General features: G+C 40.4%; 1 protein-coding gene across 1 annotated transcript in view; it reads left to right on the forward strand.

Moving 5' to 3' along the window:
• Nucleotides 1–27,667, forward strand: part of LOC311295331 (NACHT, LRR and PYD domains-containing protein 4-like) — a 107,631-nt gene that overhangs the window by 18,049 nt on the left and 61,915 nt on the right. The window contains exons 3-5 of the mRNA XM_084416653.1: nucleotides 5,409–7,370; nucleotides 13,330–13,500; nucleotides 23,946–24,119. Coding sequence (XP_084272779.1) covers nucleotides 5,409–7,370; nucleotides 13,330–13,500; nucleotides 23,946–24,119 — 2,307 coding nt within the window. The remainder of the gene's footprint in view (nucleotides 1–5,408; nucleotides 7,371–13,329; nucleotides 13,501–23,945; nucleotides 24,120–27,667) is intronic.

Consider the following 27,667-nt stretch of genomic DNA (forward strand, 5'->3'; position numbering starts at 1 on the left):
TCGCATGGAGAGGCGAGGTATCCAGATCTCATCAACTGACCACAGGTGTTCCTCAGGGTTCAGTGCTGGGACCCCTACTCTTCTCCATCTACACCACATCACTGGGACACATCATACAAGCACACGGCTTCTCCTACCACTGCTATGCTGATGACACACAGCTCTTCCTCTCATTTCAACCAGATGATCCCACAGTAGCTGCACGGATCTCAAGCTGTCTGGCGGACATCTCGACATGGATGAAGGAACATCACCTGCAGCTCAACCTGGCAAAGACTGAGCTTCTCGTCCTCCCAGCCAATCCGTCTCTACAGCACGACTTCACTATCCAGCTAGATTCATCATCAATCACCCCATCAAGGTCGGTCAGAAATCTGGGAGTAATGTTTGATGACCAGCTGACCTTCACAGATCACATTTCAAAGACAGCTCGATCATGCAGGTTTGCACTGCACAACATCAGGAAGATCAGGCCTTTCCTAACTGAGCATGCAACACAACTTCTCGTCCAGGCCCTGGTCATTTCTAGGCTTGACTACTGCAATGCTCTTCTGGCTGGACTTCCAGCATGTGCAACCAAACCTCTTCAGATGATCCAGAATGCTGCAGCTCGTCTTGTCTTCAACGAGCCCAAGAGGGCACACGTCACTCCTTTGTTCACCTCTCTGCACTGGCTACCTCTCGCTGCTCGCATCAAGTTCAAGGCATTGACGCTTGCTTACAGATCTATCACAGGCTCAGCTCCCTCTTACTTTCACTCACTACTACGAGCCTACATCCCTACCAGAAGATTACGATCGGTCAACGAGCGACGTCTCGTGGTTCCATCACAGAGAGCCACAAAATCACTGTCCAGAACATTCTCATTCACAGTTCCATGCTGGTGGAACGCTCTCCCCTCCCTCATCCGGAATACAGAATCCCTGACAACCTTCAAAAGACAGCTGAAAACCCATCTCTTCCGTGAGCACTTAACCTCGTAAAAAAAAAAAAAAAAAAAACTTTCCCTCTAAAACCTCACTTATTGGGCTTATGCTACTCTGAATAATGCCTGAACTTCGTATCTTGAGCACTTCTTGCGTTGCTTTTGTTTTTGTTTTTGCCTCTTCATGATGACTCGCTTAATCTAGTCCTAACTTGTAAGTCGCTTTGGATAAAAGCGTCTGCTAAATGACTAAATGTAAATGTAAATGTAAACTAACTCTCATTAGACTATTAGTAGACTGTTAGGAGACTGTTACACTGTTAGGTTAGGGTAAGGTGTTAGAGTTTGGGTTAGTAGAATAAGTTGACGTAATTGTAAAGTTGCTTATAGTCAGTAAAATGTCTGTTGAGGATCATCAAAATAAAGTGTTTAAACATTAAACAGACAGTCTACTCATACTCTAATGACTTGTAGTTCACATGTATTTGCAAAATTACTTCTGGTTAGTGGAATGTCTAAAGTGAACCATCAAAATAGTTACCACAGTTTATTTGTTTAGAACTTTTTAGAATATAAACAGTTTAAAAGCAGCTTAACAGAAGATGTATGTATCATATATGCACAAAACAGCATAATTATTTTGATTAATGCCAATATTATTTGAGGTTCAGATGAATGATGTTGCTGTCAGTGAAGAGTCAGATCAGAGCAGCATCTAAAACTTCTCTAGGCCGACAGAGCTGATGATATTGATCAAACGCTGCTGTCTGAGATTATTGTTATGTTGAGGGTCTGAACACTGTCAAACTGTGGTGCAGTGAAGGTGAACTCAGGTCTGCAGTTGTAGTTTTAATAATAGTATTGATCTAATATTAACTGGAGTATGTTTTTCTGGCTGCCTCTGGAATCTCACTCTCTATTCAGAGCATTTGCTCTTTATGCACAGAATATGATTACAGAAAAAAATATGTTTTTATTTAATGATGGATCAATAGATTTTGGGGGAAAATAAATCATTAAAGTGGTTTGTTTTGGTAAAAAATCGTATACATGTATGAGGCGGCAATAAGGGGGGGCCTTATTAATAATACCTTATTGCCACATCATACATTTATAATTAATTTAATTTGTTTAATAATATACTGTCATTAAAATTAAACTGTTCATTTTAAAAACACACAAAAAATATTTAAAAAGTAAAGATTCTGAAAGCTTTGAAGGAGATCCCATAAATTATATTGGCTTTACAGTAGTAACAATAATTGTGATATTTTATTATGTGATTAATATAATTATTATATTATTATATGTAATATATATATAATAATAATATACAGTATATATATAATATGTATATTGTCACAGTGTCTGGTTTGTGTCTCGTTTTCACGGTGTCCTTCACATTGACTACAATTCCCAGCATTCTGTCTGTGTACGGAGTCGTTAATTTGTGTCACCACACTTCTTGTTTGTTTATACCCGTTCTTGTTTGGATTGCTTCTCTGGATTTTTGACCTCTGCATGGATTACAACGATGTTGGATTGCCCTCTTAATAAATTACTGCACTTGGATTTTCCTGCTTCCCGTGTGCATCCGTGACAGAACGACTCCGTCACCAATAATACAGCGGTAATTTTCATTTTTTATTATTTTTTGTAGGATCTCGTCCCCAGTTACTATGTGGATTCCACGTAGCGAACTTTCTCCCGCAGAGAGAGAGAGAAGGGCATCTCGTTACTAGAGTATTTTTCTAGATGTGCACAAAGGCATGAGGAAATCAGGATAGCTGAAGCTTCACCACGGGTCTCATCGAGCGCTGGGACTTCGTCGATGGTTTCGTCCAGTTCAGAGATGGTACACATCCGTCAGAAGGGAAGAAGGAGGAGGAGACCTGCGTCGGCCCAGTCAGAGACTGTCCGCGTCCCGTCTGCCCAGTCAGAGACTGTCCACGTCACGTCTGCCCAGTCAGAGACTGTTCACATTCCGTCTGCCTAGCCGGAGACTGTCCACGTCACGTCTGCCCAGTCAGAGACTGTTCACATTCCGTCTGCCCAGCCGGAGACTGTCCACGTCACGTCTGCCCAGTCAGAGACTGTTCACATTCCGTCTGCCCAGCCAGAGGCTGTTCACGTCACGTCTGCCCAGTCAGAGACTGTTCACATTCCGTCTGCCCAGCCGGAGACTGTCCACGTCACGTCTGCCCAGTCAGAGACTGTTCACATTCCGTCTGCCCAGCCGGAGGCTGTTCACGTCACGTCTGCCCAGTCAGAGACTGTTCACATTCCGTTTGCCCAGCTAGAGACAGATCAAGAGATGCCCATACGTGTGGCTGCCAAGGCTATGATGGATTATTTGGAACGTCTGACTCGGATCCTGGACATGCCAGTGTCCGTTCCTGAGCCGGAGCCAGTGTCCGTTCCTGAGCCGGAGCCAGTGTCCGTTCCTGAGCCGGAGCCAGTGTCCGTTCCTGAGCCGGAGCCGGTGGTGCCAGTTCCAGTGCCCGAGCCGGTGGTGCCAGTTCCAGTGCTGAGCCGGAGCCGGTGGTGCCAGTTCCAGTGCCCGAGCCGGTGGTGCCAGTTCCAGTGCCCGAGCCGGTGGTGCCAGTTCCAGTGCCCGAGCCGATGGTGCCAGTTCCAGTGCCCGAGTCAGTGGTGCCTGTTCCTGAGCCAGTTCCAGTGCCCGAGCCGGTGGTGCCAGTTCCAGTGCCCGAGCCGATGGTGCCGGTTCCAGTGCCCGAGCCGGTGGTATCTGTTCCTAAACCGGTGGTATCTGTTCCTAAACCGGTGATGTCTGAGCCGGTGGCATCTGTTCCTGAGCCGGTGGCGTCTGTTCCAGTTCCTGAGCCGCCGGTGGTGTCTGTTCCTGAACCTGAGCCGGTGGTGTCTGTTCCTGAGCCGGTGGTATCTGTTCCTAAACCGGTGGTGTCTGAGCCGGTGGCGTCTGTTCCTGAGCCGGTGGCGTCTGTTCCAGTTCCTGAGCCGCCGGTGATGTCTGTTCCAGTTCCTGAGCCGCCGGTGGTGTCTGTTCCTGAACCTGAGCCGGTGGTGTCTGTTCCTGAGCCGGTGGTGTCTGTTCCAGTTCCTGTGCCGGTGGGGTCTGTTCCAGTTCCTGCGCCGGTGGTGTCTGTTCCAGTTCCTGCGCTGGTGGTGTCTGTTCCAGTTTCTGCGCCGCCGTGGCCGCCCGAGGGGTCGTCTCCGCCGTGGCCGCCCGAGGGGTCGTCTCCGCCTTGGCCGCCCGAAGGACCTGCCCTGTCCCGGTCGCCTGCACAGCCGGATCCGCCGTGGCCGCCCGAGGGGTCGTCTCCGCCTTGGCCGCCCGAAGGACCTGCCCCGTCCCGGTCGCCTGCACAGCCGGATCCGCCATGGCCGCCCGAGGGGTCGTCTCCGCCCTGGCCTCTCGAGGGACTGTCATCTCCGCCCTGGCCGCCAGATGAACTGTCACTCCCTGTCCCCGTTTCCCTCCATGGACCTGGCCCACCTTCCCTCCCCCTGATCCTCCACCATTCCACCTCCCTCCTGAACTCTTGTGTTGTGTTTTAGTGTTGTCATGGAGCGTCTGGTAGCCGCTCCGTAGAGGGGGGGTTATGTCACAGTGTCTGGTTTGTGTCTCGTTTTCACGGTGTCCTTCACATTGACTACAATTCCCAGCATTCTGTCTGTCACTTATCACTGTTCATTACACTCAGCTGTTGCCCGTAATCATTGTCCCAGCTGTTCATTGTTAGTCCTGTTAGATCTGTGTGTATTTATTCTCTGCCTGTTTCTGTATGTGTACGGAGTCGTTAATTTGTGTCACCACACTTCTTGTTTGTTTATACCCGTTCTTGTTTGGATTGCTTCTCTGGATTTTTGACCTCTGCATGGATTACAACGATGTTGGATTGCCCTCTTAATAAATTACTGCACTTGGATTTTCCTGCTTCCCGTGTGCATCCGTGACAGTACTTAATACGATATTTTCCATCTGAATCAAACCATGTCATGTGAACAAATGGAAAAGTAAGCCAGCTGTTGATTGTTAATTATTTTTGCCTTTAGCTCCAACAGCAAACTTTACATATTCTTCAGAATAACTGTTGATTTAAGTATCATCTGTCGCCATTTACAAGTAAATCAATTATATGTAATCATTTCACATGAACACTGCTTTTTCTTCATGTCAGTGTTTCTGTGATATTTTAAAATAATGGTTTCTGTTAAATCTGGTTAAGAATTTTAGCTGCCTTTCTCTTTTATTCGAACATTTTGACTACTGAAATATTGATGTCTCATTACTTTTAATATACAGGTCATTATCTGCCCTCAAATGCCTGATGTGCATAATTCATGAACAATTTGTTGGCAACATGGTAAATAAAATCTGAGTGAGAACTTGCGAGTATCTCCATTTGTGATATTAGGAAGTCAGTTTCTACATGTAGTATTATTTTATAGTTATTTTAACAGCGTTTTTTGTGTCTCTGTCTTCTTAATGTGTTTTCAGTGGTGTGAGAGCTGACCAGATCAGAGATGTGTCCTGTCAAAGCAGCTCATCCTCCTCCTGTCAGAAACACATCAGTCATCATGACACAGAAGCAGCCCTGCAGCTCGATTCTCACCAGCCAGTGCTTGATGATCTGCAGAGAGTCAAAGACCAGCACAAAACCAGCATGAAGAAGAAGTATGAGAGCTTATTTGAGGGAATCAAACTACAAGAGAATCAGACCCTCCTGAACAGGATTTACACACAGCTGTACATCATAGAGGGAGAGAGTGAAGGAGTGAATGAAGAACATGAGGTGTTACAGATGGAGAAAAGTTACAAGACCCTCCAAGACACTCCAATCAACTGCAATGACATCTTTGATCCTTCACCTGAACTAGGATACGAGGAGAAGAGAAGAGAGAAGAAAGACAACATCAAGACTGTTCTTACTAAAGGCATCGCTGGAATTGGAAAAACCGTCTCTGTGCAGAAGTTCATTCTGGACTGGGCCGAGGGAAAAGCCAATCAGGACGTAGATTTCATGTTTGTGCTTCCATTTAGAGAGCTGAACTTGATTAAAAATCATCAGTACAGTCTTCACAGACTTCTGCTGGACTTTCATCCTGAACTTAAACATCTGAACTCAAAGATTGATGATGAATGTACAGTTGTGTTCATCTTTGATGGTCTGGATGAAAGCAGAATTACACTGATGTTTTCAGACAGTGAGAAAGTTTCTGATGTGACTGAGTCTTCATCAGTGGGTGTGTTGATGTCAAACCTCATGAAAGGAGATCTGCTTCCCTCTGCTCTCATCTGGATCACCACCAGACCAGCAGCAGCCAATCAGATCCCCTCCAAATACATCAACCGTGTGACAGAAATTCAGGGATTCAATGACCCTCAGAAGGAGGAATATTTCAGGAAGAGAATCAGTGATGAGGATCAAGCCAGCAGAATCATCTCACACATCAGAAGAGCAAGAAGCCTCCACATCATGTGTCACATACCCGTCTTCTGCTGGATCTCAGCCACTGTGCTTCAAAACATCCTGAAACAAGATCTCAGTGCAGAAATCCCTCAAACTCTGACTGAAATGTACATACACTTCCTCCTCATTCAGACTAGTATGAGGAACCAGAAGTATGAAGAGAGAGATCCAGAGAAACTCCTGCAGTCCAACAGAGGAGTGATTATGAAACTTGCTAAACTGGCTTTCAATCAGCTGATGAAGGGCAATGTGATGTTCTATGAGGAGGACCTGATTGAGAGCGGCATAGACGTCACTGACGCCTCAGTGTATTCTGGGATTTGCACTGAGATCTTTAGGGAGGAATCTGTGATTTATCACAGGAAGGTTTACAGCTTTGTACATCTCAGCTTTCAGGAGTTTTTTGCAGCACTGTATGTGTTTTTCTGCTATTTATACAACCACAGTGAAGTTCTGAAAATGTTCCTGACAGGAAAGTCCAGAACTCGGTATACGATTGTTTCTCTGGATGTGTTTCTGAAAGGAGCAATGAATAAAGCCTTGACAAGTAAAAATGGACACCTGGATCTTTTCCTCCGATTCCTTCATGGCATCTCACTGGAGTCCAATCAGAGGCTCTTACAGGATCTGCTGATTCACATATATAACAACCCAGAGAGCATCAAAAAAATAATCCAAAACCTTAAAAAACAAGAAAACACAGAAAGTCCAGAAGACAATATCAGTCCTGAAAGATGGATGAATCTGTGTCACTGCTTGATTGAGATGAAGGATAGTTCTCTTGTTGAAGAAATGCAGGCATTTTTACAATCTGAAACAAATAACAAAACAAGTAACAAAAACCTTTCTCTTGCACAATGTTCAACTTTGGCAAACATGATCTTGATGTCAGAAAAGGTGATGGATGAGTTTGACCTTAAAAACATCAGATCATCACAAGAGGGTCGAAGGAGACTGTTACCTGCACTGAGGAACTGCAGAAAAGCTCTGTGAGTGTGAAAATATGAACATAATATCAACTGAATTGAAATATGAACATAATACCTCTCATGTAGGCTAATAGTTTAGCTGAATGCGCTTTAATTACTTTTTTATTTACATAAATTTGAAGTGTCTACAGATTAAAATATTTTAAAATAATTATTTTAATTTGTAATTATAATTGAAATCCAATTAATTACATTCATAAAGTTTTAAAAGCTGAATATCTTTTCAACCAATGAATTTACATGATTTCTCCATTGTTCATTATTTGTTGGATAAGGATTAAGCATTTTTAGAAAAATATATTCCTTTTCCTGGTCTCGAAATCACACTTTTAAAATTAGGCTACCTCAAATATCTAGTTGCGGTGATGATGTATTAAAATAAGAAATATCTTGATTTAGGTCAGTGGTTTTCAATCCCAGCACTGTACATTTTTGATGTCTCTCTTATCTAACACACATATTAGAGGTCTTGGAGTCTTTACTAACTAGCTGATGAGTTGAATTTGAAAGTGTGCAGTGGGTACTGTGGGTACTCCAGGAACAGGATTGACCAGAAACTGTCTCTGAGCCCACTAGTCCGGGCCTTAATGCTATGGTACTGTAACTGTGATAAGAGAGTTAAAGGATAATTCCGGTATTTAATACTTTAAGTCTATTTTGTAGTTTATTTTGGATGAACTAGAGTGGTGGACACAGAAATTTTGACAATGGTTCCTGTCTCGACTTTTTTACTATTTTAGAATCGCCTTTGACAGCTTCAGAATGGCAGTCTATGGGCATGTACAAACATGTCCTTACAACAACCCTTAACATTCGTTTTCAAAACTGTGCAACTCACCGAGTGGTTAGTGGAGTTAGTTGATGATAAAAACAAATATATCGGCGCAATGTATGATTCCAATCCGTTTATTTTACTATAGTGGAACTATTTTTTCAGATACCTCACAACCGCGTATAAACTTCCGCTCGATATTTGAGTCTGAAGCGTTAGCACACTCCCGACCACTTGATGGCGACAACCACTTTGCCGTACAAGGACGCGGTACAGAACTCGGTGTCTAGCGCATAGACAGTAAAAAAAGACTAAAAACCGAGCGAAAAGACTACAACCAAACCTAAACAGCCCCCTTTCCATTTCTGGTAGCGCAGTAATATCAACTAGCAATGGGTCCTCCAACAGAAATCAATGGGATTTTACAAAATGCCAAATAAAACATGACAGAAACTGTATTTCGCTACACTACTTGTTTTGGAACATCAACGAACACCACTAACCACTCGGTGAGTTGCACAGTTTTGAAAAAAAATGTTTAGGGTTGTTTTAACCCTCTGAGGTCTGAGCTGTTTTCTGGGCCCTGGAGGTGTTCTGACATGCTCTGACATTTCTGGTTATTTCTGTTACTTGTGACATTTTCATGGCTAAAGTCTAATTACACTGTATTCAGCACAAACTCTGCTACAATAATATATCAGCAGCATGTATGCAAAAGTTTGTAGTTTTGAGATAATGACATTTATGCGTGGTTTGTGAAAATACCAAAAAAAATTCTCACTGAAATAAGGCCATGAAACCCATACTGATTATTTCTTCACAAGACTTTTGAAAATTGTATGACATAGCCTAGAATATTTGCTGCAAAACTATGTGAAAATCACCCTGACTGCTCATTCAGATAAGACAATATATTGATTTAAAAATTTTACGACGTGTTTTGTGTGAAAAAGCTTTATGCGGGAGCTCATTAATATGTAAGCTTTTCTCACCTGAGAAAGACAAAGAACCTCCCCTAACGGCCCTATTAGGAGCTATCAGCCCTGTCATTCTGAGCAACCTTGCACAATACTGTAAATGAGGAGATTTAAAAAAGAATGGCTTTTAAATTGTTTGGATTTATTTACAACACAGCATAATCCAAAGATACACAACAAATGCCAAAAAAGCACTTCAAAGACAGAGACCTTTGTGCCATTCCTAAAAAAAGATTTTCACTTTACCGTGTTCACGTACAGAGACTCATGTGAATGTTGAAGTCCTCAGTGGCATCCGGGCCCTGAAAAAAAAAAAGTGAACATACTGATATCAAGAGAAAGGCCTGCACGATTTTGGAAATAAATATTAGATTTTTCTGGTTAAAATTGCTTTTTAAAATTCCTTTTTAAAATTCACAGAACACACACACACACACACACACACAAATGTTTCCAACAATATATAATATAATGAACACCAGGTTTGTTGTGCCTTGTAGGCATAAGGTATATGCGCAGTGCGGATAAAATAATAATAACAATAAATAACCTATAGCAGTATAAATCTTCCAAAAGATTTCAGTAACAACTAGCCTAAGCTAGAGAAAAATATATTGATTATCATGTTACTTCAAATGTTTCCATCCGTTATGATGATATGAAATGAGATAATAATAAAAACATGAAGCCGTTTGGTGCGTTTTGCTTTCATCCAAAAAATGATACAGTACATTCAAACGTGATCGCGCAGCAAAATATGATACATTCAAACGCGATCGCGCAGCAAAATATGATACATTCAAACGCGATCGTGCTGCAAAACATGATACATTCAAACATGATCGCGCAGCAAAATATGATACATTCAAACGCGATCGCGCTGCAAAACATGATACATTCAAACGCGATCGCGCTCAAATATAAAACATTATGTTTAAAACATTAAACATACATATCTACGTTTGAGCAGATATCCACAAACACAGTAACAGTAAACACGGGTCTAAATATTATAATATTCCCCATATATCTAGCAACAGTTCAACTGCAAGGTGACATTTATGCAACAATAACAAACTAATATGTAAGAATTTCTTACCTTACATCTTTCTTGTCTTCAAATCGCGTTCTTCTTCTTCTGAAGTAGCCTAAATCCAATGTAAGCTCAGGCACGTCTTTCAAACTCGACGAAAAGTGAAGTGAAGTGTTTTGTTGTTGAGGTAATGAGCGAGTCCGCGTTCCATGTGGAGATTTGCATGTGAATATCTTTTGCGCGAGTGGGCGTGGCCAAATTAACTGTAATAAGCAAGCGTTTGAGAAGCTGGACATCTTGTTGGTTTTATACAAATTACTTAAACAGAGAATATTTGTTTTCGTTTTGAATCCGATCATTTAAAAGTACACACTTAAATGTTTATAAAGGTATATGGCTCATAAATGTGTGACAAGTATTTGTTTTGTTTCAGTTTATAGACGTGCTCAAGAAAAAAAAGTTCACCGCGACATAGAGGCAGAACGCACACCCTGTTTATTTTCTTTATTTTACAAAAGCACAATGTTTTGATTTGATTGTAAGTGGACACATACAAAAGGAGAAATATCACAGATTCTTTTTTTATATTTCTTTTTTCTGTATGACCATAAATGACGGAGTAATTTAAGTTTATAGTCAGGGGTGCACATAACATTTTTGGTCTTGTTCTCACGGGAGAACCTGGGGTTGTTGATTGGTCCTCACATTTTCAAATGCATTTTTTCCTTAACCCACCTCACGGGAGGAACAAATTAGAGGGATGCATAGCCTAATATATTGTTAAATATTGTTATCTGACTATACCTACATCCAAAAAAAAAAAAAAAAAAAAAACCGAGCACACTTTAAAATAGTACATTTTTTATCAGGCAGTAGGCTAATATGGCCTAGTCGAGTCTATGCAGACTGCTTGTTATTATCAGAGATGGCAACGCCGGCGAAGGAGGTAACTTTACGTGACAAACTAAAAAAAGGAGAATTAAAAACAAAGGCAATAGAAGGTCATCCATCCATTTCTTTCCCCCAAAACGCTATAAATCCATCCTTTTTTATGTATAATTTTTTTTTTTTTTTTTAAGTAGGCCTATTTTGTCATTTATGAGAAAAAACAATCTTACGTGAGTGACAGTTCTCCATTACGGACGCGACCACTCTGAAAGCGCCGCGGCACTAAAAGACTTTCAAACTTTCACAGAGACCTCAAACAGAAAGCACAAAGCCTTTCTTTAAAGCGAATTTCGTTTTGTATTAATTGTATCTTAATTTTAATCCATGTTTCATTAACCGATTTCGTGGTTTTAATAAATAAAAAAGTAAATAGGCTATCTTGATTGTTTAGGCTATTTTTTTATTACAGCCTAAGTGTAAAATATTAGGCTGTGTATACCGACATGGATCAATTATTAATATTAAATTTAATCTGTCTTTTGTAGGCATAGGCTAGCTGATGGCGCACCAATGAAAAATCCTAAATGATGTGCCAAAATGCGTTTTCTATTAGGCTACAATGAAAATATTGTACGGTCAGGTTTGCCGAAGTTCGTTTAATTTAGGCTATTTATTTATTTAAATATTTTTTATTTTTGTCCATGTGCGCCGATCGGAGACGGAGTTCACTGCTGATATTCTGAGGTAAGAGAGTTTTCTAGTCTCGCGGCTGTCATCAGCAGCGCCTTGCATTGCCCAATCAGCAGATGGCGGGTGGGTGCGGTTTCGAAAATTGGTCAAAAACGGTGGTGCGGATGGATGGCGGACGGATGATGAGTTTTGCGATGCGGTTGCGGATGAAATAGCCCATCCGCGCATCTCTAGTTCTGAGGCCTATCCAACACCACAGATTGCGCACCTATCTATCCCCAAATCTTAGGTACGCAAATGAGGGTTGCGGCAATTCATCTGGTACGCATTGTTTAATTGGGTAGCGCATGCGCACCTGCGCACCACTTATGTGCATCACTGTTTATAGTGCTACAATGTGGAGAAAATCCAGCAAAACGCGCCCGCGCGTTTGTCGACCTCAGAGGGTTAAGGACATGTTTGTGCATGCCCATAGACTTCCTTTCTGAAGCTGTCAAATGCGATTCTAAAATAGTCAAAAAGTCGAGTCAGGAACCATTGTCAAAATTTCTGTGTTCACCACTCTAGTTTATCCAAAACAAACTACAAAATAGACTCAAAGTGTTAAATACCGGAATTATCCTTTAACAATTTATCCTGGGTATTTATAAACCGATGTTTCATGCTGTACATTCCTAAACCCTGGGTTAACGTTCTTATTTGCATATTTGTGTTATTATTGTCATTGGACGAACACCATGTGTTGTTTACATCAAGGCTCTTGCATTGCCCGTCCTCATATTGCCGAATGCTATCAAGTTTTTTTATATGGTCTTTTTGGACTGTAAAGGAAAGAATGAAAATGTATCTTCTTCACTCCAATTGTTGAGTTTTCTGTTGCCATTTGAAATGTTTCCCATCAAACGCTGAAACAACTGTTTATACAATTTCTGTGACTGTCCAACACATGAACATGAGGCACTTGATTGGCTGCCCTTTGCTAAGTATCTAGCCGTAACATTCTAACACTGTATCGTTTCACACTGTGCAAGTTTGGCACCGCAATGTGGGATTAACAGCACAAAAGCGACTCTAATCCTTCTCCGGACCAGGGTTTCATTACTCTGGACAAGGGTTTCATTACTCTGTGTAAGAAGTGGTGCTAATCCCACTTCTAACTTACAAATGTGAAACGTTCCTTTACCCAGGGTTAAAAGCAAGGTTTAGAACCACTATAATCAGAGGTTAATTGCAGCATTAAAACAATGTGTATTGTGAAAATTGAAATACAAATAAAATTGAAAAATACATGACAGTGATTCGGTCTGATTTAAGGCCCCTTCCTGATCCTGTTCCTTTCTCTCCCATCTATGTGTCACAGTACTATCAATCAATAAGGCAAAAAGTCCAACAAAAATAAAAAGTAATAATTTCAAATGACACTATTCAACTAACAAGACTCTTTTTTCCACTATAAAGGATTGTATAAACAAGGAAATAAAACATTATACACATACAATCAATGTGATCAATGTTCTTTTATGTTGTACTTGGTTAACCAAGAAAGTCGTGCGATCTGGTGGGTACACAAGCATTAATCAGAGTCCTCTCTTTTTTCAGATTAACAGACTGTAATCTCAGTGATCAGCATTGTGAAGTTGTGTCTTCAGTTCTACAATCATCAAACTCCCTCAGAGAGCTGGACCTGAGTAACAATGACCTGCAGGATTCAGGAGTGAAGCTGCTTTCTATTGGACTTAAGACTCCAAACTGTCAACTCAACAAATTGAGGTATTTAAGGGGATTTCAGCTGGTCTGTGCAAAATAATAGTAAGCTGTCATATATGTATATACACATATGTCAACGTGTTATATTCTAATATTCTATGCAACTCACTTAAAAGGATAGGTCACCCAAAAATTAAGTGATCATTTACTCACCCTGCTGCTGTTCTAATGCAGTATGCCCTTATTTTTTTAGACTATAGAAGGAGAATTAAAAAAAAATAATTCCAGCTCACACCCATTCACATAATGGGAGTGAATAGCGAACAGCATCAAGCTAAAAAAAGAGGCAAAAGTATAAATGGCCCCATGAAACACGTGTCATATATTCCAAGTGTTCTGGGGGGCATATGACAGTATTTGGTGAAAAACAAACCACAATGTAATTTTTTACTTGACAAAAGTGTGACTACATTCATGAGACTCGATTAGTGCTGCCTAATTGGGTTGTTCACAGGTGTTCACCCCGACTCACAGAATCAAGTGAAAAATCAAGATACATAATTACACAAATACACAAAAAAATACATAATTGGGGTTGGAACGATGGTGATGATAAGCTTGTTTCTTTTTGCTGCACGTTGACGCTGGACATGTGTTCCACACTGTCTTGCTCTGTCAGAGCGAGTCATTAATGGCCAGAAACTCAGAGGGTTCCCTTGACCAGGGAAATAGAGGAGGTTGAAATCCCAGGACACATTGGAAAGGGCTAATGCCAGTGGAGGGTTTCTGAAGGGAATTTTGAGCATATTCAGCCCAGCGTAAGAAGCTGCTCCAGTCCGACCGATTCTGTTGACAGTATAATCTAAGAAACCTTGTGAGTTCTGGGTTTACCCTTTCGCTTTGACGTTTGATTGTGAGTGATATCCTGAGGTGAGGCTTATATTTAAATTGCATTGGTGGAAGGCCGTCCAGACCCGAGATGTGACTTGGGAACCCCGGTCTGAGACAATATCTTCAGGTAGTACATGATAGTGAAACATGTAGTGGATGAAATGTTCTACTGTTTCGAAAGCTGTTGGGAGCTTACGTAGATGTGTTAATCGACATGCCTTAGAAAAACATTCATGACTGTAGTAAATTGGTGTTACCCTGGGAGGCCAGGAGATCAGTGACAAAATCCATAGCAATGTGTGACCAAGGTTTTTGAAGAATGGATTGTGGCTGTAGACGGGGGATGTCTAGAAGATTTCGCTGTGTGCAAGTATGACTGTAGAAGAGGAGGTCAGCAGCGCCATCTGCTGGATACCAGTATTATACATCCAACAAATATACAGAACAAGCCGACAATAGTGATCATGCTCCAATCACGCAACAGACAGCCAATCAAATCACAGCCTTGGTCAGGTGACCATGCGCAGAACTTTTTAGTTTAGTTTTCGCTCTATCATAGAGAGATGGTTTGTGTGTTGTTTTTCCTAATTCCTGCCAGAGTTGTGTGCGTCAATGACTAAAAGCAAGCGTTTATTAATCTTGTTTATATTGCAGTTGCTAGGGATGGCTCGATACCACAATTTTGGTTTCGGTACGATACCAGAACCTTATACCTCGGTATCGATACTAAATCGATACCACAGGTGACAAATAACCAGCCTCAAAATTTAAGTGAATTGAAACAATTTTATTAAAAAAACGCTGCTTGAAATTCTGCTGTACCGAATGTGCTAACAAAAAGTATTAAAATGTAAAAAAAAAAAAAAAAAAAAAAAAAAACATACTGTGGGTTAAAATTTAGATATAAAAAAAAAAAGATACCTAAAATGATACAATTAAAATAGGTTAATATCTATAATAATTGATTAATATAGGATAATAATATAATAATGAAATGACATGTAAACCATTAGCTGTCATGCATCAACAGAGAATTATCAACATTCATAGCATTTGTTCATCTTGGTTTGATTACTGTTTGGTTTGTGTTTGGGTTCATATTAGTTTAATGCATTGCATAAAGTAATGTTAACATGTCAAACATGTATTAGTATATTTAAATAATAATTACTGATTGATCTAGATTAATAAATGCTATAATACTCTTAGGTCAGGTTACCTAATGAATGTTGACAAATGTAGCTTAAATGTAAAGTGTTATTCTAACATTCATATTAGTAATATCCATATTACTACTATTACTCTCTCTCTCTCGGCTGATTCCTCTAGGGGGAATTCCTCCACAGCGGCAGTGATATATGCTATTAATTTTACTATCACTAATACTAAAATTAATATCTCTAATCTCTTTATTCATTCAAATTCAATTAAAGGGATACTTCAGGATTTAGCATTAAGCTTTGTATTAGTAGAAAACCAGTAGTATTTTCGAATTACCATGCTTTCCACCCTCATATCCCCCTGAGACAAGAGATTTATGTATTTTTTGTCTGGAAAAAATCCTTTTTTTCTGGATTTTCTGGCCAGAGGCTAAAGACTACAGCCAGTAGATGGCTTTGTTCTGCATGTTTTTAGCCCGCCCATAGAGGGTGGGATCTCACTTACCGAATGTACACACAGTGTCAGCTTTGGAAGCTAAGCTAGCAGGCTATTGTTCTGTGGAGAAAGCTGAATAGTAGGAGAAAGCTGAGTAAGTAGGGGTTAAGTTACCATCCTCCTTTTCCCGGACTTGTCCGGCGGGCGAGATCGTTCAAAATGTACATCGGTTAAAATGTGCGTTCTGCGGTCGCCATTCATTGTTTACATGCACATGCATTTCAATCTAACTGAATTCATTCCGATTGGTGAATCTGAATGTAGTGTTTACATGAACGCTAAACAAGTGATCGGTTGATGTGCGTTTTACCATTGCTAAGAAAATTCCCGCTCCTCCGTGAGAGATGCAAGACCCGGCGCGTCTCAGTAATGACGCCACCGGCCTCGCGCCGTTCTCCCGCGGCCGTCAGCCTCGTCCTGCTCGCCACAGTAAACATAATGAATGAATGCCGACTGTAGAACGCAAAAGCCGAATCCTGGACATTTTGGGCATCTCTAAATCCCTGGCAAACTCATCACGTACTAGGCTAGCCTTGTTGTTTTCAACTGCGCACTCTTACCGGTAGGCGTGGCCTCCTAAGGCAGCGAAGCAAGTGCATTCTGGGAGTTGTTGTCTTTCATCCACATAAGCCAAAAATAAATTTTCTGGCTTTTCTCAGTCTAGAAAGCTCCAAATTCAAACATTTCTTCACATTTCTTCTACTTAAATGACCTATTTTAAATACACATTCATCTTCCCAGAGGTGAAGTATCCCTTTAATATATAATTGTTTGAAAGTGCAAAAATTATGAGACCTAAACTTCATTGGTTCTAGCGTGTCATGCAAGCACATTTGAGCTTTCGTGTTTACCGTATCATATTTAATTGATAAGCTCTTATGTATGTGTGCTGTGAATAAAAGTCTAAATGAAATTAGTTGAATGATGGACTCACCTGTCGATCTCTGAACTCTTTGAGCAAGTCAGTATGAGCAAGTGACAAGTGCTTAGCCAGATTTGATGTGTTGCTGTAAAAGCCCTGAAAAGGGGAGCAATTGAATGAAAGATGCACAGACACAAACTTTCCTCAGATCATGTGTGTAATGACTGAATATAAAAACTCATTTGCAACATCAGTACAGTTTACATATACAAAATAATATTCTATGCGTTATAACGTTACATACAATTCTAACCATTATCTCTAGTCAGCAATTATACCTGCAGAAGTATTTCCCACTTTTAACTACAGAGTAATATGGCAATACACAAGAGATACAAAACACAATTATGCTGATAACATGCATAACACTTTACAACTCTAATAATACTCAGTATATTTTAGAACCGTAAACAGAACAAAACTATGACAAGTACAATGTCACTGCATAGCTACTAAGGGCCGTTCTTTCATCCACGAGGTCGCAGTTAACATTGCTAAAGGCTCATTTTGCTAGCATACTCGTCGTCATGTAATTAACGTCCTAACTTCACAATGTTCGACTAACTGTGCTAAAAACACTCTCCTCGACACATGTATCCATTCACATAATACCCTGGTAAACAATAACACGTATTATACAAGATTCGTACCTGAAAAGGGGAGTAATTGAATGAAAGATGCACAGACACAAACTTTCCTCAGATCATGTGTGTAATGACTGAAGGGAGAAAGCAAGGTGCACCGTAACATAGCTCAAACGTTCCCCCTGCTGGAGCATTCTAGTAACTACAACACTCGTGTTCACACTTACTGCTGCTGTTGTTAGAATGACATTTTGCACATGAAAAATAAGAAATAAGATAAGTACTGTACTGTAACTGCTGCAACTAACAGTAACAACTTTAACCATAATATATGATATACCATTCAACTATGAGTATGGCAAAATTACCTTAATATGAACCCATTAATTGTTACTCTACTGCTTACTCAAATGCTTGCTATGACTTACTGGTAAAACACATTATTTCCATCTGTCACATTGCCTCCCGTGGCAAATTTAAAGCAGCGTTTGTAGAGGGGTGCATTGAGGTCTGTTGCTTCACCTTTCTCATTACTTTTGTAGGCAAAGTAATGCCATATTTCACTCCTACTGCTCTTTATTTATTCATTTCGGGCGTGTAGAATGAGCTTCATCTGTTTGATCCATCGTGTACCTCCGTTGTCACCGTTTGGCGGTTTTGCGTGACCCGCGTCAGTTTGGGTAGCGCACTGCCGCCTAGCGGTGAACTTCGAAATAGCAGCGCATCAAATACCGAATTGAGCAAAATTATGATATTGTACCATTTGAAATATAATATATACCGGTATTTTTGAAGTACCGTTATACCGCACATCCCTAGCAGTTGCTGCTGATTACAATTAGTCGCTGAGTTGTTAGATGTAAGATAAACCAGAAGTCAGGAGGGTGACTTCCTGTCAGGCTTCCTGTTCACACGGCGTTGAGTGTTGGTTGTAATTGTATTTGGACTGATGATTTACGGATCCCAAATTCTGATTCAAACGCCTTCACAGTATGAGTCGGCAGAGGAAAAACATGTCAGAAAACAGTGAGGACGTAAAAAAGTCCATCGATCTTTTGTTCGAAGAAGTAACTGCTGTCCGGAGGCAGCAGGAATACCTCTTGGCCCTAGTGGAGGAGGTGAAAATGCTTCGCCTCCAAATAGAAGTCAAAGACAAACGGATTGCGGATTTGGAGCGAAGGGTGAACGAGCACGAGCAGTACTCCCGGATGAACGACCTGGTCATCACCGGTCTACCGATCAAACCACTCTCGTATGCACGCGCGGTGGTTGGGGACAATGGGGCTGAGCCAGAGCTGGAGACGCGCTCGGTGGAGCAACAGGTGGAAAGCTTTCTCCAAAGTAAAGGAGTTGAGCTAAACCTGGATCACATCGAAGCATGCCACCCTCTACCCAGGAAGGGCAACAACAAGCCCGCGGTCATCATCCGATTTGTCAGCAGGAAGAATAAAATAGCATTGTTGAAGCAAGGACGCAAACTTAACCCCCTGAGGTCGACGGTATCGCCGGCGATACCAGCTCGCTTTTTTTTTATCAGTGTAAAAGAAACTCATGAATACTCTGTTGACTTTGATTTTCCATAGGAGTTCCATACATCAATCGATTCTGTTAAATGTGTATTATTTTTATGTATACTCACAATAAAAACATAGTGTTGTGCTTTTCGACAAATAAAGAAAAATAAACACGAAGCGAGTTCTGCCTTCTCTCTGTCCGTGTAGTCCATTCTGAAACGCGTCCGAAAATGAACCATAACTCAGTGAATACTTCTCACACATACAAGTGATATATGTCTTTATGAAGCTTGAAATCTCTTCTTTTAAATGAAGTAATTTATATAAAAAACAAATATTCTCATCTTGTGAAATCTGTATTAAAAGAGAGCGATTCCAGTCGACCTAATTAGAGCTAATTCAAATGTAATGTGACTCCGCCCACGGAGAGCGCACGCTATTCAAACGCAAATGGCTGAGGTAATCCGCGCAATCCTGTGAACGCCCCCATCAGCTCGAGAAAACCAAAACACAAGTTTATTCAGAACATTACTTGCTTACACCGTCTTGCAGCGCTGTGAGGAATAATGAGGAATACGAGGAATACGAGCTGAGGAATACTAGTAAGTTTTTCCTTCTCGGGTTTCTGTTTATTGACGAATGAACGGCATGCGCTCTGTTTTTTCTCCATTATGGACGCGAGCTCTAAAAAAAAAAACACTAAAAGACTTTCAAACTTTCACAGAGACCTCAAAACAGAAAGTACAAATCCTTTCTTTAAAACGAATTTCGTTTTGTATCAATTGTATCTTAATTTTAATAATTTTTTCACTAACAACTTTCCTGGATTTAAAGTAAATAAGCCTATCGTCAACGAATGATGATGTTTTAGCAAACTGTATTGCTATACTGAGATGAGTAAAAATCTATATATAAAATAGCCTAATATTTTTGTCAAAAATAAAGTCATCAACTAAGATGTTAGCTGTTCCAATGTTGGCTATATTCAAAGTAATGAATACATAGATAAAATGTAGGCCTATAATCTTTCTTTTTTTTTACAAAGAAAGAGTACACTTGAAATATTGTTGAAATTGTAATTATTGTTGTAATTGTAACCTTTTTAATAAAATAGCACAACATATGTACAAGATAGATGTAAGCAAAATCTTAAATGGTCAATATAAGTCTTCTTCTAAATATCTTTTGTCCAAGCATTGTGGCTCAGCCAGTTTCACACCTGTGTGAATGGCTCATCATTATGCAGAGTGGGTGGTAATTCAGGTGTAAACCACTCCTCGTTCACGCCCCCTCGCATATTGGCTTTCCAAGCAAAACCTGTTTTACATCAATTTAAATCAATGTATGGTTTTATTTGAACGATAAAGCAAGACTATTTTCACATAATTTTGAAGAAAAAACTATAGGCGACGACATCCATTGGTCAAAAGTCTTATTGACACATATTTACTATGTGTTTTGTGGCCTTATTTCAGAAATTTTAGTTTTTAGTTTTTTCAATATCCACGCATAAACATTATTCTCTCAAAAATTAAAACATGTACATACACGTGGCTCACATATTATGGTAGCCATGTTTGTGCTTTATAGAGTGAATTTACACCTTTGCCATTAATATGTTTATAAGCAACTGAAAAAAGCACAAATGTAAGAGCATGTCAGAACATCTCAAGGGCCCAGAAAACCGCTCAGACTCCAGAGGGTTAAAGGAACAAATGTTTACTTGAAAGAACACTTGACAAAGAAGAGTGCCGAAACAGCCAGGAAAGCAAGAGACCTCAAGAAAAAACATAAAATCCAACACACATGGGTAACCAACTGTAAAATATTCATCAAGTTGAATGGCTCAGCGGTGGAAGCCAACAGATGCACAGATACAGAGATGATTAGTTCAGGTGCAGAGATGCACAGATACAGAGATGATCAGTTCAGGAGCAGAGATGCACATGTGCAGATATTATCAGTTCAGGTGCAGAGATGCAGAGATGATCAGTTAAGGTGCAGAGATGCACCGATACACAGATTATCAGTTCAGGTGCAGAGATGCACAGATACAGAGATGATCAGTTCAGGTGCAGAGATGCACAGATACAGAGATGATCAGTTCAGGTGCAGAGATGCACAGATGCAGAGATGATCAGTTCAGGTGCAGAGATGCACAGATACAGAGATGATCAGTTCAGGTGCAGAGATGCACAGATGCAGAGATGATCAGTTCAGGTGCAGAGATGCACAGATGCAGAGATGATCAGTTCAGGTGCAGTGATGCACATATACTGAGATGATCAGTTCAGGTGCAGAGATGCACAGATGCAGAGATCATCAGTTCAGGTGTGTAAATGCAAAGATACAGAGATTATCAGTTCAGGTGCAGAGATGATCAGTTCAGGTGCAGAGATGCACAGATACAGAGATGATCAGTTCAGGTGCAGAGATGCACAGATGCAGAGATGATCAGTTCAGGTGCAGAGATGCACAGATGCAGAGATGATCAGTTCAAGTGCAGAGATGCAGAGATACAGAGATGATCAGTTTAGGTGCAGAGATGCACAGATGCAGAGATCATCAGTTCAGGTGTGAAAAAAAAGCACAGATACAGAGATTATCAATTCAGGTGCAGAGATTATCAATTCAGGTGCAGAGATGATCAATTCAGGTGCAGAGATTATCAGTTCAGGTGCAGAGATGATCAGTTCAGGAGCAGAGATTATCAGTTCAGGTGCAGAGATGATCAGTTCGGCAGCAGAGATGCACAGATACAGAGAGGATCAGTTCGGCTGCAGAGATGATCAGTTCGGCTGCAGAGATGCACAGATACAGAGAGGATCAGTTCGGCTGCAGAGATGCACAGATGCAGAGATGATCAGATCAGGTGCAGAGATGCACAGATGCAGAGATTATCAGTTCGGCTGCAGAGATGCACAGATACAGAGATGATCAGTTCAGGTGCACAGATGCAGAGATTATCAATTCGGCTGCAGAGATGCACAGATACAGAGATGATCAGTTCAGGTGCAGAGATGCACAGATGCAGAGATCATCAGTTCAGGTGTGGAAATGCATAGATACAGAGATAATCAGTTCAGGTGCAGAGATAATCAGTTCAGGTGCAGAGATGATCAGTTCAGGTGCAGAGATGATCAATTCAGGTGCAGAGATTATCAGTCCAGGTGCAGTTCAGGTGCAGAGATGATCAGTTCAGGTGCAGAGATGCACAGATGCAGAGATTATCAGTTCGGCTGCAGAGATGCACAGATGCAGAGATGATCAGGTCAGGTGCAGAGATGCACAGATGCAGAGATGATCAGTTCAGGTGCAGAGATGATCAGTTCAGTTGCAGAGATGCACAGATACAGAGATGATCAGTTCAGGTGCAGAGATGCACAGATAGAGAGATGATCAGTTCAGGTGCAGAGATGCACAGATGCAGAGATGATCAGTTCAGGTGCAGAGATGCACAGATGCAGAGATGATCAGTTCAGGTGCAGAGATGCACAGATACAGAGATGATCAGTTCAGGTGCAGAGATGCACAGATGCAGAGATGATCAGTTCAGGTGCAGAGATGCACAGATGCAGAGATGATCAGTTCAGGTGCAGAGATGCACAGATGCAGAGATGATCAGTTCAGGTGCAGAGATGCACAGATACAGAGATTATCAGTTCAGGTTCAGAGATGATCAGTTCAGGTGCAGAGATGCACAGATACAGAGATGATCAGTTCAGGTGCAGAGATGCACAGATGCAGAGATGATCAGTTCAGGTGCAGAGATGCACAGATGCAGAGATGATCAGAAAAGGTGCAGAGATGCACAGATACAGAGATGATCAGTTCAGGTGCAGAGATGCACAGATGCAGAGATGATCAGTTCAGGTGCAGAGATGCACAGATGCAGAGATGATCAGTTCAGGTGCAGAGATGCACAGATGCAGAGATGATCAGTTCAGGTGCAGAGATGCACAGATATAGAGATGATCAGTTCAGGTGCAGAGATGCACAGATGCAGAGATGATCAGTTCAGGTGCAGAGATGCACAGATGCAGAGATGATCAGTTCAGGTGCAGAGATGCACAGATATAGAGATGATCAGTTCAGGTGCAGAGATGCACAGATACAGAGATGATCAGTTCAGGTGCAGAGATGATCAGTTCAGGTGCACTCCATGTTTCCGCTTAAAGAGATATGTGGCTATAGCGATCTGTCACATGCATTAAAGAGTGTCAAAATGGTATTTATTGTTTTAATTTGAAGTTGATTTTGTTCTTATAAAAATAACAAAGCGCTTATCTTATTGCAATTATTGGATAGGAGTAAGTAACAGGCTATTTATTATGTTTGTAAAATTACTACTTTCATCTGAGTGTGGATGGTGATGATCCCACAGGTGCTGTACATATTAGATGTGTTCGCCGCTTTTGCTGATGTTTTGCATATTGCATACCTGTCTTCAACTACTCCTGAATCATGTTTAGATAGCTAAAATGCCCCAATAGCTTATTTGATTTGCTTCTTCGGCAAGTGCAAGTCCGGGTGATTGCATTGTTCCACCATGTTTTCAATTTGAGAGTTTCACATGCGCTGGAAGTCCATGCTTTGATCTGATACAATCTGATGCATTACCTAGACAATCACCTAGTGAACTCAGCTACTATAGTAACAGTCTACAGAGTATCCAGACAGAGGGCACGCCACACACAAGTCTGAAAGACTAATTTTAATGTTTTCTTTTTTTAAACTATGGCATCCAAATTCTAACTGTTTAATAACGTGACCATTGTAATCATGGTCAATTTTGATATTGGGTAATCTCAATATCACTAATTGCAATCAATCATAGGTCCTTGTAAAGATAATTAATGGGTTAAAGAGCCGTGTTGTTTATTGTAGTGTATATTCCCTAAAAATGAAGCACACTAACATGAACACTTACTGTTGTTGTAGATTATCTCACTGTATGGTGACAGAGGAAGGTTGTGCTGCTCTGGCTTCAGCTCTGAGTTCAAACCCTTCACACCTGAGAGAGCTGGATCTGAGCTACAATCACCCAGGAGAATCAGGAGTGAAGCTGCTCTCTGATGCAATGAAGCATCCAGACTGCACACTGGACAAACTCAAGTAAGTGGATCAGTAAGAATCATCCTGGCTGGTGTGTATGTGTGAGAGACTGACAGTTTTTAATAGTTTTTTAAAGGTTTTTTTAAAGGGGTGTTAAAAAGTGTGTTAAAAAGTGACACCAATCAGTCCTGACAAAGCATGCAAACGAGTTGTTAGTGAGAATGTGTTGAGAAAATGATGTATAGACTCTGATACTATAGAAGCTGTAGAAACATCACAAAGACATAGTGCTGGAACTTCCTCCTTCATTTCCCAACATACTCTTTAAGAGACCTCCATCTTACACCGATCACCCAAACAGATAACCTTCTCGAACATATCTGTGAACCCATTTATGACACGGCGCGTATGTGATAGAGGTTATTTTATATATATATATGTTTAAAACTTTATTTCACAGTCAATTTACAAATAAATAAAATACAAAAATTAAATCCCCCATAAAAGTACAGAGAAAATGTTTTTATAACAGCACTGCATTTCAAAAGATGTCATATTGTTCATTACTATAATGTTAAAGATCAGCAACAATTCTAGACATAAACGCATGAACAGCCACAATTGTTGTTTTGGAAAGCAATTTTCAGACTTTTTTTTTTTTTTCACCCATCCAAGCATTTGCCTTTAAACAGTATCACTTATCACATTTATTAAAAACCGTGACAAAGCATTTTTAATCATGTATAACCAATCGCACACGTTTCTGTTGAGTTTGAGTGTGATGGCCAATCAGTGGCGTTCAGATTAGTCATCGCTGAACTGAAGTGCGCGCTTTCTCTGGCTGAATTCTGACTGAAACTCGAGAATTATCCCATCATAAACAACAAAGTGTCAGATTTCTGTCACTTCTGTCAGTTCAATTATTGGTTTTGTGACAGAGCTCTGACACTCTCGGTTTTGTCTCGTCTTTGTCTGAGTGCACGGTTACGAGCGTGCTAGAGCCGTGCACTATGGCAAAACAAAGTATTCATAAACGTTTAGTTAATGTTGAATATTGGGTGAATATTGACCTATTGTGCGTACCGTTCTGGCTCCTGCTGGCTACAGGGGATCCACGCTGCATTTTGTTTAAAACACACCTTGTATATTGTTTAAGGTCCCGAGGCAGGCGCATATATCACTCACTCACAACAGACATCACAATAATAACGAACATACCAACCAGGGATCGAAATTAAACAAAACAGACAACAACTAACAAAAAACAAAATAAATTACAGATATAAAGACACTTGTTTGCTGGCTAGACCACAAGATCTGCCGTCGCTGTTCTTTTTTTTTTTTTTTTTATAAATATAGGATTTGTATTAAAAATATATTCATCGAAATCTAATTTAGAATCAAAATTGAATCGAATTGAGAGCTTGCGAATCAAAATCGAATCGAATTGTAACATCTGAATCAATACCCAGCCCTATTAGACATGCATTCCGCGTTTACTTTAACTTTTATTTAGCCTACCCATTTGCTATAGCCTACCCCATACACCTTACTTTATAATTTTTCCGCCGTTTAATCCGGAGCGTGAGTCTTGACACCTACGCGTCGTGCCTGCCACAAGATCTCTCACTTTTTAAATCTATCAGATCTCAATTTGATGCACATGTGCAAACAGACAGTAAAATACTGCTTCATCTTATCTTATATTTTATTCGCTCTTTTTGTCCATAATGGAGCGCGCGTCACATCACCTTAGCGTTGCGTCTGCCTCAAGATCTCTCACGTACCAGACACTCCGATTAATGCACGTGTATATTAAACACACAGCAAAATACTGCTCTTATTTGCCATCTTATCTTATATTTATTCCTCTTTTTGTTCATAAAACAAAACCGTCATGCCAACCACAACTTAGCGTCGCACCTGCCTCAAAATCTCTCACTTTTACTGCCTGATACTTTACTGAAGGGAAAAGCAGATGAAGATTCCTCACTACATCAGTTTGTTTGTTTTATAGCCTAGGCCTATCTATTTGAATTTGGTTTATTTACTTCTTTTTTTTTTTTTGTGCAAATTGTTGTTATGGTAGATCATTATTATTAGGCTACTTGTGATCGATATTCTGATAAAGGTCTATGTAGAAATTACGGTTGTGTCAACCAAGTAATTAATGTCCTATAGCTCCCATCTTTCGCATTACATGTTTGTGTGAAAAACTGGCAAAATAACAACTAAGTGCAAAATATTGCCGTGTCCTCTCTTTTATTTTAATATTTTAGATTAATCATTAAAATGCTGTCAATTTCACACTCTAAATTCAGTATATGAGTCCATTTGTGTTGGATTTTTCGTACCGGTGTTGATTTTTTTTTAACGGCCACTGGTAGAGTCACCGATTGCATAAAATGTAATGTAAAGTAAATGACTCTGGGTTAATGTGAATTAGCTCAAGGATATAGGGAATTTTAGAAATATTAATAATCATAACTCATGGTCATAATTCATAAATCGCATATACATTTACTTTATTAATTATCGGAAATACCTCGTTCTGTAACTGGTCTCGTCATCAGTCATTCGTCCAGCGAATAAATGTAAGACTATCACAGTTAAGAAGGAGTATCCCTGTTTACAAACTCCAAGAAAGTTTATCTTCTGGCCACGAACATAAAACTTTTTGGGTTTATAAATTAAAACTACTCAAAGTAGTCTATAATATAGAGCATGTAGCTTTATAGATCTTTTGCATCTCATTGACTTTATAAGGTGGGGTTTCAAACACAGAGACAGTTAAAAGTATAAATGAATTTTAATAAATGTAAAAACTAGAAAGATTATATGAGCTACCAATATAAACGTACGTAAAAATGCAAACAATAAAACAAACAAACATTTAACCAAACAAGGACATAAGAAATAACGTGATCAGAGGGAATGAAATGAAAGAAAGAAAGATTTAGAGAGAAGGGAAAAGCTAGTAATTATTACAGACAGAAACCTAACTTCAAAAGACACCTGGAATCAGCTTTTAGAGAGATATTCTTGCAAGTTTGTTCACTGTTCGGGTGATGCTGAGAGGCAGGAAGCACGGACGGTGTCCTGTTTCTGCTGCGTCTTCCGGTGTCGCGGGAAGCTTAAAAGGCTCACTGAATGTAACGTTTACCAGAAAATAAGATTCATCTCCCGTGAAGGAAGAGGCAAGTATAACTTAGTTGCAAAGAACGGCAGCTACGACTCGAACGTGTTTGTCCGAGGAGAAGGCCGGAGCCTTTTTCAGATGTTCCTTGGAGAAGCGTTGCACCGGGGAGAAGAGGAGGAAGGGTGAGAGAGAGAGAAGAAGAGCCTGGCAACTTATTACAAACAAATAACCCTTTTTGAGAGACACCTAGGTTCAGCTTTAAAATATGTCAGATACTTGCAGTTTGAGGCACTCTTTTGTGGAGCTGAGAAAAAGGAATCTGTGTGTCCCTTTTAGAGCTGAGCTGCGTGTCCTGGTTTCTTCCGGAGTTGTGTAGCGGGAAGATTTGAAGGTTCGCTTGAACGTAATGTTACCGAGAATGATTCAGGCTAAGTTCATTCAGCTCATGAATGAACAGAGGCGAATAAGA

This window comes from Rutilus rutilus (assembly GCF_951802725.1).
Source record: "Rutilus rutilus genome assembly, chromosome: 1".
NCBI lineage: Eukaryota > Metazoa > Chordata > Actinopteri > Cypriniformes > Leuciscidae > Rutilus > Rutilus rutilus.